The sequence below is a fragment of the Micropterus salmoides genome, unplaced genomic scaffold (genome assembly GCF_014851395.1).
Source record: "Micropterus salmoides isolate LMB-PRFRI ecotype aquatic unplaced genomic scaffold, ASM1485139v1 Ms_hic_scaffold_22, whole genome shotgun sequence".
NCBI classification, from domain to species: Eukaryota; Metazoa; Chordata; class Actinopteri; order Centrarchiformes; family Centrarchidae; genus Micropterus; species Micropterus salmoides.
Window position 1 is genome coordinate 13,925,299 of NW_024041373.1, and position 10,708 is coordinate 13,936,006.

A 10,708-nucleotide genomic window follows, 5' to 3' on the forward strand; every position below is an offset into this window, starting at 1 on the left:
CTGATTAACAATGGGCTCTGGTCTAATATTTTTTTCCCATTTAGCCCACCGACGTTTCTTTAACAAATGTGAGCTAGCCAATAGCTATTAAGTACAGTTGCATGTAGAGATATTATACTCGGCAGATGAATTACAACATAGGCAGTTAAATTATGGGGAACTTATTAGACCATTAAAAATGTCCAGCACCCAACATCAAACATCCACTTTAGCTGACAGCAGACCAAGCAAAGCGCTTAAGTGGCCTTTGTCTCCATCTATTGGTAACATTTGTCAAAGACTGGTGTTTATATATATATATATATATATATATATATATATATATATATATATATATATATATATATATATATATATATATGGATATATTCATATTACATAGGACTTTTTGCCTTTTACTATTATGTAGCACCGTAAACAGGAAATGTAGGTTGAGTTGTTAATGTAGCGTCAATGTGTCGCTACCATGTGTTTGATGTAGCCTAGGCTACTCCTTGTGAGAGGAAAAATAACGTTAGACTAATATTAAAAACCCTTTAACCCTAGTAAACCCTTTTAAAGGTCAGGGGAACAGAAAAGTTTACATATTTTTTTTAACATTTTATGTTTACATTACACAAAAAATAAATGCACTAACGTGGGGCCCGGGGGGGGAAAAATGAGCTTTAGTGCACATTCACATTCCACAACTTTTTTAATGTTGAGTCTGGCCAGTTGGTGGCGCCAACGCACTATTTTGTTTTTCACAACCCGCAAAAATGACGTCGTCATTCCGCGACTGTGTATACCCAAAACAGAGGAGTCCTCTTGGAAGGTGGACCTCTCGACTTTGATAACGGTACAGTCATTGTGAAAACGTCTGGATGCCATGCTGCAGCCAGATTTGGTCCGACTCCTTACAGAGGGACAGGTGTTAGTAAAGAGCTGCGATGAAGACTGTGCGACGAGAAACACACAGGAGCTGAGGCAGGGTGAGGAGGAGGAGGGACACCCGTTCATCTTCACCCCGCAGCTAATCCACCTGCACAGGGACCACGAGCTGTTCGAGGTAATATAGCAACAACAAACGGAACCATTAACGTTACTCATGTTGCCGACGCACTTGGATAACGGCAGAGACGTTTTAACCCAGCCACGTTAACATACAACAACTGTTTACAGGATGGGGACATTCACAGACACATGTATCTACAAGACCTCTACATCTCAGAGGCCCACGACAAGCCAACAGCCAGGTATGAAAGCCAAGGTTTGTCCGTGCTTCATCGAAGTTTTAGCTGTTGCAGTGCCTTGTGTCTCTGTGGGCTGCATTCAAGCAACAAAGAAACCTTTATCTCTGTAAACAACTTATTCCAGGAGAATATATCATTCACAGAAAAGGAAATAACATTAGTTGAAAGAATATATACATATGCATACATGGTTTACTGACTAACAACCTAAAACACGAATACAACAAAACAACAGTTAAGTGAAATACATTTCTGAAGCATTTAAGATGCTTTAACGCTAACTTAACTAACAATTTCAGAAAAGAAATACCACCAGCGTTTAGTTAATTTGGATTATACGTTGAACTTACCCAAGTTACCATGTTGCTGTGGAGGTAGCGAGTTAACAAAATATTGTTGTATTTGACCAGTATATCACACCTGAAGCATTTAGGCTTTTCTAGAATTGAAAATATGAGAACCACACCCCTTAAAATACATTGCTTTTGGCTGAATTTATACTTAGGTTTACTGGGGCTAGTGTTTGTTGACATTGATATCTCTGTGTTTTTCTACTTTAAACTCTTCCATGAATATGATTTTGATAATCGTAACTTTCCTCCTACTCCTGTCTTTCTCAGTGTCTCAGAGTTTGCCTGTCACATTGCTGGCTGCAGGACAGTCTTCAGCACTTTGGAGGAGTATGAGCATCACTACAACTCCCTGCACAGACACGTGTGCTGCTCCTGCCGTCGCTCCCTGCCAAGTGCCCGGCTCCTAGACATTCACATTCAGGAGTGGCACGACTCTCTCTTTACTATTCTTGCCCAGAAGCAAGATATGGTAAGTCAAAGGAAAAAGGCTCTGTTCTTTCCCATGACCTCTTTATTGTTTGATACTCGCCCTAAGCTGTACCTAAGGTGAAATATTTTGAACACTCTTTGAGGATGAATGGCAAGGCTCTAAAGATAATTTTCCCATTTTTTAGTACCAGTGTTTGGTGGAGGGCTGTGGACAGAAGTTCAGGACTAGTAAACACAGAAAGGACCATCTAATACGAATTCACAAGTATCCTCCAGACTTCAGATTTGACAAACCCAAGAAGGACAAAGGGTAAGGCTGCACTTACTGCATATTTTCCACCAGATGGCAGCAAATATATATTTCTATATGCAGGTGTGCAGTCCAGTAGAGCTCATGATGGTTATATAAACAGAATTTTGACAAATTCTTTCAGCCATGAAGCAATCTTTCTATTCACACTCGAACTATTTCATATTTGTATGTTCACATAATTTGATAAGGCAACTTATAGAGTGAGAGACTCTGCTGCTTTATTGAAACTTGTGTTTTGGTGAACTTTCATATAAAAATTCAGCTACAGTTTAAATGCATATTTTTGTAATACATTTTTCAGACCCAAAAAACTGTAAAATTGCTTAAATCATTATATTAATATGTGTTTTTCTAATATCATATATTTTGTTATCAGAACTAGAGAGACAAAGAGACCGCAGCAGAAAGACACAGCCATGGAGGTAGTGGACGATGTGTGTGAGTCCGAGGGTGTGTGTGAGGTTATGTGTGATTTGCTCTCCGAGCAACCCGAGCACAGGGAATCCATGGAGACGCATGTGTTTGAGGAAGAAGCTACTCGCACGGCAGAGTCTACCTCTACTGAGGGGTACGCAGATCTTTCTGCTGCAGCTGGCACTGGAAATACAAGCACCGTGCAACTGCAACCACGATATTCCTACAGGTTAGTCTCTAAACTAGTCTGCAGGAAAGTACTGGATATTCTCAGGCTGTCTCAGAGAGACTAAGTGAGCCAATTTTATTTTGATGTTTTAAGGTTTTTGCTGGGAATTTATAGTTTGTAGCCATAAGATTCTTGTCTTCTTAAGGTAAAACTTGTTCAATTATGTCATTTAATCTAGTTTAAGCAAATTTCAGGAAGGATTCTTTCTATCATTTATGCACAATGTTATATAATTAATATGTTTATGGTTTGACATCTTCATAAAGTTTACTACAGTTTTTCTTATTTAAGCTATGAACAATCTGAGGTACAAAACAACAGCTGTGTTCTTGTCTCTCAGGGTCCCTGCAACTGTGTGCTTCGGTCACGGCTCCATCCGAGGCTTCAGAGGGCGGCGGGGAAGGAGGAAGTGAAACACCAGAATTTAGCCTCATGTCCTTTTAAGATGTATAACTGTATACCCTTGTCTTGTAACATAATATATTTACTGTCATGTGTCCTTAACTTGAAATAAAATGTTTTTATTGACATTCAGGACGGCAGTTGATGCATCAATGTTGTGTGTCTATCAGTCTCCAAAATACGCTGTGTGTAAACACTTGCATAAAACAAAATGCAAGTGTTTGTATTAAAATAATGATGCAGTGCAGCTGTTTAAATCACAATGGATGGGGATGTTTTTGGAGTCCACTGGTAGATTTTTGTGAAGAGAAAAACGAGAGGACTGTCAGAATTTCCATAATAGATTTTAATATTTGTACAAAACACCCTTTCACCCATCAGATATAAAATACACTGTACATTATTGACTGATGTCATCAGTCATGTTTAGCCTTTTGAGTGTTTTCAAAAAAATAGTTGACTTTTATTTACATTTAGGAATGAAACTGACTGGTCTTTTAAGAGCTCTTTGAACGTCTGTGCAAAAGAAATGTAGAAAGGTTTTGAGGTAATCTAAAAAGAAAAATGACATTTTAAATTACAATAGGAAAGCAGATTTTAAATCCATTTGTATTTTTGAAAAAGACAATTAAGAAGTTAGAAACAAAAAGTTGTGTGGATAAGATATTATTAATTATTAGTAATAGTAAATTCACCTTGAGAAGATCTCATGGTTAATAGTTAACCATGAGAAAAGTCTCTGAGCAGAATTTATTTTAAATGGCAAAAGTAAGAAAAAAGTTTGAAAATGAAACTTCTAAAACAAGTTTTAGGCACACTTGATTTCACTCCAACAGTATCTGAAAGGCACCTAGAAGCACTTCATAATCTCTTCCACATGGCTCTTGTTATTGATTATGAACTATTAAAGATGACCCACTTATTATGATTGTAAATATGGACAAACTTTTGCACTAATTGAAGTGTGTTTGTTGTTGTTGTTGTTGAGTGACATTGAAGCTTGATCTTGCCTCTCCTGATCAAAATTTTAGGTCTAATATCAGACTTTCCTTCTACCTTCAGCTTATAAAAAGACATGGGCAGACTGTGTTACTATAAAGTCTGAGTCTATGATTAGACATTTTATTTCCTCCAATAGCCTATTAAAAGTAGGGTTTATTTGATTAAATGTTGATGTTTTTTACTCCTCCGAAATTGGAAATGGTGTCCTTTTGAAAATGTCTTAGCCAGGCTAAGACATTTTCAAAAGCCTCTGAAGCAGAAATAAAAGATGCATGTGGACACTTTGTGACTCATCATGAGTTATTGCTTTAAACCCACAGTTATAGGCCTTTAAAAACCATGTCTCTTGGGAAATTAAAATTACGTTGACTAAAGTATTTCGGAATGCTGGCATAGAAAGTAGCTAGTAATTCCATGTGACATTTTAAAACATTTAATGCGAAATATTAGCTCTGTGAGAGTCCGTCATTTAAAAATAAAGTATTTTAATGAATACACTGCAAAAATGACAATGTTAACAAATAATTTCCCGTAAAGCAGACTAAATCTTAAATTATTATTATTTATAGAAAACGAATGAAAAATCATGAAAAAGGAGAAGCCAGTGAAAATATTTCTCTTGTTTCTGTTCCATGAGTTTCTTGAACGAACTGACTATGTAAAAAAAAAGATAATTCTTCTTACACCATTATTCCTATATATATATATATATATATATATATATATATATATATATATATTTACAATAGGCCTAACAGGAAAGATTTTACATTTGATGTAATAAAAGATTTCAGACTGACAGAGTTGGTTCTTTTCGTTATGAAGGCATTTTTATAAAGGCAGCCATCCCATCGGTGCAGTTCAAAGTTAGTAAGGGTTAGGACAAGTAGTACATCCCATATGGTCCACTGAATAGTCCTGGGACAGGTAAGGCAGGCCGCGGTCCGTTCAGGGCCCCGTAGAGGGACGGTGCGCCCATGGGTGCGCTCAGTGGGAAGGGAAAGGCGAAAGCCGGCAACAGCGGCTTCGCTGCCAGCTTGAACTTCTCCAGCTCGGCCTCCTGCAGTCTCTTGGCCTTGGCCCTGCGGTTTTGAAACCAGATCTTGACCTGTGTCTCTGTGAGGCTGAGGGAGTTGGAGAACTCCGCTCTCTCCGCGATGGAGAGGTACTGTTTCTGACGGAACTTTCTCTCCAGAGAAAGCAGCTGAGAAGTTGTAAAGGGTGTTCTGGGTTTCCTGTTGTTCTTGTGTTTCCGTAGATTGCACCCGGTCGGGCTGGGGAGTCCTGGAAGTACATTTAGAAAGTCAAATAATTGGAATAGAAAATATATGCTCTATATGATTTAACTATGTCTACTACTGACTTTGCCTGTTCTTACATCATGCAAAAGCCAAGCCAAATCAGGGAAATATCAACCACAGAATATTTTGGCTATATATGCAGTTATTTGCAGTCTCAGCGTTTTAAACCCCCTCTCCATCATCTCTAGATTTCTTAAGTAGGCTATTTAAAATAATTTCCTCATCTGTGCACTATTAATATTTGGTAAATTCACTAGACCAGTTCGTGGAAGGTTCTTTGGCGATTTCCAGAACAGTTTTAGACTGTTGGAAAATAGCTTATGATTCTCAGGATAAAGAAAGAAAGAGTACACCACACTCACTTGGAGGGGATGCGTTAGAAGCCTGACACCACGGGCTCGTTTCCTTGTCGCTGAGGTCCACCACCTCTTGCTTGGACCCATAGAGTCTCCTCGGTGACGCACACTCTGTCTCCTCTGACCGGATGCAGCCTGAACCAGGACCGGGGGAGTGGAGGCTTCTGTCCGGTGTCCTGCCTGATATGAGAGATTCCACACTGAAAGGCAGATCTAAACTTTTGGTTTTACATCTTCTGACAGATGACAGGTCCAGCTCGTCAGTTCCCATGCCACCAGCGGCTCGGTCCTCTGGTGAGGTCTCCCCCGGAGCAGCCGAGAGTGGTGATCCCTGCGCAGGATTCATTACGCACGACTGAGGTGCCATACAACCAGTTGTCCTGCCGCTTTCTCCGTTGCTGTTTTTGTTTCCGTGTTTTCAGTCGACGGAATCTATGTTCTTGGTCAGGTTCCTCAGATGTGCAGCGAAGTGGTAAACTTCTGTTTTTACGCACGGACTTTCCTCTCTTTTAGTAAAGTGCCATAAGTTCCTCTCTCATCTTACCGCCTGCCTATCAGCCTATCGATGTATCCACGTGACTCGGCTAAAACTGTTTCTGATAGGTCAGGCTTGTAATGACCGTGTTGTGGTCCATTTAATGCGCCTGTGGTGCCTTGACAGATGCAAACCTCTGTTTAGGGGCGGAGCTCGGAATTCTGAGTGCCCAAACTAAAATACCCCACATCATCCAAGGGTTGAATTTGCGCACACTTACACATCGCAAGACTCCATAAATATATTTAAATTTTTGTGCACAAACTTCTTTGTTAGATCTGAATATTGCCTGATATAATATGTTGTTTAATATTGATAATGTTAAAGCTGCTGTAGACAAAATATTTCAGAAGCATTTTTATTGTTATAATTTTTAATTCATCCCGACAGCAATCAATAAATCAAATGATCTGATACAAAAATGAAATCCAGTAGCTGCAGCTGTCAGAAGGCACGGCCATAGGCTTGCCTGAAGGGTACTTTCAAAATCTAGTCTCATGCTAGTTTTTTCAATGTTGCCTTCCCCCAGCTACTATATAGTACTATAGTAAAAGTTTATTTCTAAAACGGTAATATTCATTTCTTATTTTCTCTAATTTCAACGAATGAATGAAAATCTATGTGGGCATCTGTTATTTATGTTATGACATACCGTAAACTTCAATTAATGCCTATATTTGGGACAGGCATCTATATGAGACAGGCCTTTAATTCACAAATATCTTGCTCAGCAAAGATGGGAAATAGGCTACTGTCAAATTTATTTATACCCGTATGAATATTACTTTTCTACTACTTTTGGCTATTGGATAACATATCAGTTACAAGTCATTAATTTGATATTGGCCAACCCCATGCAGAGAGATAGACTATTGTAGAAAGGATGAAAGCCAAAGGTACCGTAGTTATTTCAACTTGGATTCATTTATGAAAAAACGTTTTGATTCTTTTGATTGGTGACCCCTACAGACTAACTGATGAACAATGGACACATATTCTGACTTAAGAAGACCGCTTGAGAGGTAGTGGATCACCACTTTTTTTTGTCTCTTGTCTACCACATCATGCCGGTAAATCTGAACGAATTATACTTTGGGGCTCATTGTTTCCGAAAATTAACTAAGCGATTGAATTGTGGACCAATCTGATGTGTTGCATGTCCGTATTGATTATGATTGATTTATATTTGTATGCACAATATAAGCAGTTTAGGACTAGCTCAAGCAGGTGACCCAGTGGGATTTAAGAGGTTTTATACATCCTGAGTACTTCTATAAAAACCAGACCAGGCGTCTAATTGAGACCTGTGTACGTAAACGTGTAGCCACACCAGGCCAGTAAAAGGGACAGTCTAATTGGGACTAAGCTTTTAAAGTTTTATGGGATACAAATCAAATGTGGACCATATCTTACAACAACCTCAAAACTCTTTTCTTAAACCTGCAGTGCAGAACTTTTGCGGAACTCTCCCTTCTGAAAATGAGAGTAGTTACACAACACTGTTGAGAAGTGCTTAGGACATATAGCTTCTGCCATACTGAGTTGCTGCAGTCTCTATGGTGGCTCCCCCTTCCGCTCCAGCAAACCAATCAATGCTGGTTGGCATAAAACACACCACTGCTAGTTCACCAACGCTGGAACGTCATCACAGACACTATATTTTAAAACTCTGATATACTGCGAAATACAGAGAGAACCCGTTTGGCAAGGGCTTAAATGTAAAAGATGTCGCTCACTCTAGCTTTTAAATACTTTACTCTAACTTTAAGCTGGACTAATCAATATGTTTATTTTAACAATGGATCAAATGACTAATTGTAATGTGAAAAGTGCTGCTTGTAGTGAAGAACTAATCATCACCTGACTCTGCCGTTCCCCTCAGTTCTACAAAGCATTTTAGCATCTTTCAGCTCATTGTTTTGGTTTTGTGACTCCAGTGTGTTACTGTTTTGTTTCAGTCTCACCGCTCTCATCAACCTTGCTTTCAGCAGCTGCTGTAAAGCTCTAAAAAACCACTGTATGTTATCTGCCCATCAGGTATGTAGCAGCTAAAGAGCCAAATATTTTCCTCAGACCAAAACAGATATAAAAGAAGAGTCAATATTGGATTTACATTCGGCCAGAAGCACCACTCCAAATGAATGATAATGTTGCTTTGTGTCTTCTGGGAATGTAAATAGGCAACTGCTTACTAACACTTTTCCCATATCAACTTTAAAAGGTGATTATATGTCAGTATTGTGTTTACAGTTTGTTCTGCTACACCCAAGTGGCCAAAAAAACAGCAAATGCAGGTTTAACAAATAACAGATCCTAAACTTCACCCTATAGGTGGCGCATGAAATTCAGTTTTAAAATGTTTACTAGGTTAACAATTTTTCGTTATGTTGCCAAAACTATAGTGCCTTGTTGTGGGACCTTGTCTGAAAACTTGTGCTTGAGAGCATGCTGACAGCAGTTTATCACAGTGTTTCATTAGAGCAGCAAGGCAATCCAGGCTGTGATTTACAGTACTTTATTTACTCTTAGGAGTTATTATCACTATAAATTTCTATCTTGTGTCCTGTAATCAAATTATCTATGGATGTGTATTGCCCATATTTCAACCTATTGTGTTCAATTTCTTTAATCCCTTTTAGAGACAGTAAAACCACAACTAATGCTCAGAGGCCCATTGAAGAGGCCCATCCAAAATTGGCCTTGTTTGGCAGCTCTTCAAATCAAGTCAAATCATTTTCAGCGAAACCAAATATGTGAGAGTTTTTCTCTCTTATGGAAACTGTTGTTGTGCCTGCAGCAGCCCACTGACTGACTGTGTGTCTGTAGGACAATTGGTTAAATGGAGTTAACTGTTTCTCTCCCCGAGGTACATTTCTGCTTTGATCCTGCTGTGCCTGGCGCCTGTCTGCTCTCTCTCCTCTTCTCCTTCTCTGTGTGACAGTGATAGATCGCTGGGTAACCATACAAGCTTTCAATGACTGTAATTTAGTGCCCAACAACATTACATTCTCCTCTACTTACAGGGAACATTATCACACTAACTCTCCTCCTGTTTGAAAAGGGATGTAGGGCTGTCTGTAATGTTTTGTTTCTCTTCCATTGTTTTATAATGAATAAGTAAATGATATTTCCTGTTTCTCTATGATTGGCACACACATGCCAGAAAAGTCAACAATGTGTATTTTGGTTTGAAAAGTGAAAATCTATCTATAGTGCAGTAGCTGCACTACAGCAACATTCATTTAATTCTGAAAGGTTTTTGGATGTGTTGAGCTATTTCCTCTTTCTTACAACTTAGTAGAAAAGCCGTGTGTAAAAATGTATCTAGATTTATCTTTCATCCATTTAATTTATTTATATATTATCTAAAATGGGATGACACAACCCTTACCTTAAATGTAATATTAATTTGTTAACATGCTAACATTTTAGTACAGCTGAGATTGATGGGAATGCCACTAGTTTTGCAGATATTTGGAGATAATCCAAAGTATTGGAAACATTAAAATTTTGACGTAATGATGGCAGACTATTAGTCAGGGAATCACCTCATCAAGTCATTTGGATTCATTGTCAAAACACATTTTTTTTATACCAATTCATCCTGCACATGTTTGACCTGTTGGTGGCGCTAGAGGAAAAGTCAACATAGTCATTAGGATTCAACAATGGACAATGTATAAAAAAGTGGACATAGCTACCATAACATCACCCACTGGTTTGTGGACCAATGTTTTGAAGCCTCAAGTTTGGCATTTCAGCCGTCACCATCTCGATTTCTTGGAGCCAGAAGTGACCATATTTGGATGAGAGGGTGGAGCTGGAGGGATGACTGCTATGGCTCTATCTTGATTGACAGAACTCTGTGGTAGCAACTTGTCAATCACAAGGTTGTCACTTAGCTTAATAATTTACAAAATGAACATTGTGCTGTATTGAAGGAGATTTGAAACTACCAATTGAGACTATCCTAACTCATTAGGAAAGTGTTTACTGAGGTAATAAATCAAGTGATCAGTCAAGTTTATTGGCTTCTCTTTTCGAACCCAGAGGTGGTGATGTCCACTTCCTTTATACAGTTTCAACAGGATTCAACATTTGAGCAAGGCAATCCATCCAACAGTGGAGGACACATTTCACTA

At 38.6% G+C, this 10,708-nt stretch overlaps 2 protein-coding genes across 2 annotated transcripts; one reads left to right on the forward strand and one right to left on the reverse strand.

The window, feature by feature from the left end:
• Positions 1 to 782: 782 nt before the first annotated feature.
• znf511 (zinc finger protein 511) lies at positions 783 to 3,505 on the forward strand. The gene is made up of 6 exons (XM_038737958.1): positions 783 to 1,048; positions 1,162 to 1,235; positions 1,853 to 2,054; positions 2,200 to 2,324; positions 2,704 to 2,970; positions 3,311 to 3,505. The coding sequence occupies exons 1-6, from the start codon at positions 869 to 871 to the stop codon at positions 3,381 to 3,383; spliced, it is 921 nt and encodes a 306-aa protein (XP_038593886.1). The 5' UTR covers positions 783 to 868; the 3' UTR covers positions 3,384 to 3,505.
• A 131-nt stretch (positions 3,506 to 3,636) lies between these two features.
• msx3 (muscle segment homeobox 3) lies at positions 3,637 to 6,552 on the reverse strand. Its single transcript, XM_038737959.1, has 2 exons — positions 6,038 to 6,552; positions 3,637 to 5,658 (listed from the first exon to the last, which is right to left on the reverse strand). The coding sequence occupies exons 1-2, from the start codon at positions 6,396 to 6,398 to the stop codon at positions 5,252 to 5,254; spliced, it is 768 nt and encodes a 255-aa protein (XP_038593887.1). The 5' UTR covers positions 6,399 to 6,552; the 3' UTR covers positions 3,637 to 5,251.
• Positions 6,553 to 10,708: the final 4,156 nt, after the last annotated feature.

Excerpts from the sequence above, each read along its gene's own strand:
- znf511 (XM_038737958.1), top strand. The coding sequence starts at position 869 with ATGCTGCAGCCAGATTTGGTCCGACTCCTTACAGAGGGACAGGTGTTA. Across the intron at positions 1,049-1,161 it reads GGGACCACGAGCTGTTCGAG|GATGGGGACATTCACAGACA; the intron begins GTAATATAGCAA and ends AACTGTTTACAG. Across the intron at positions 2,325-2,703 it reads AAACCCAAGAAGGACAAAGG|AACTAGAGAGACAAAGAGAC; the intron begins GTAAGGCTGCAC and ends TTTTGTTATCAG.
- msx3 (XM_038737959.1), bottom strand. The coding sequence starts at position 6,398 with ATGGCACCTCAGTCGTGCGTAATGAATCCTGCGCAGGGATCACCACTC. Across the intron at positions 5,659-6,037 it reads TTCTAACGCATCCCCTCCAA|GACTCCCCAGCCCGACCGGG; the intron begins GTGAGTGTGGTG and ends ATGTACTTCCAG.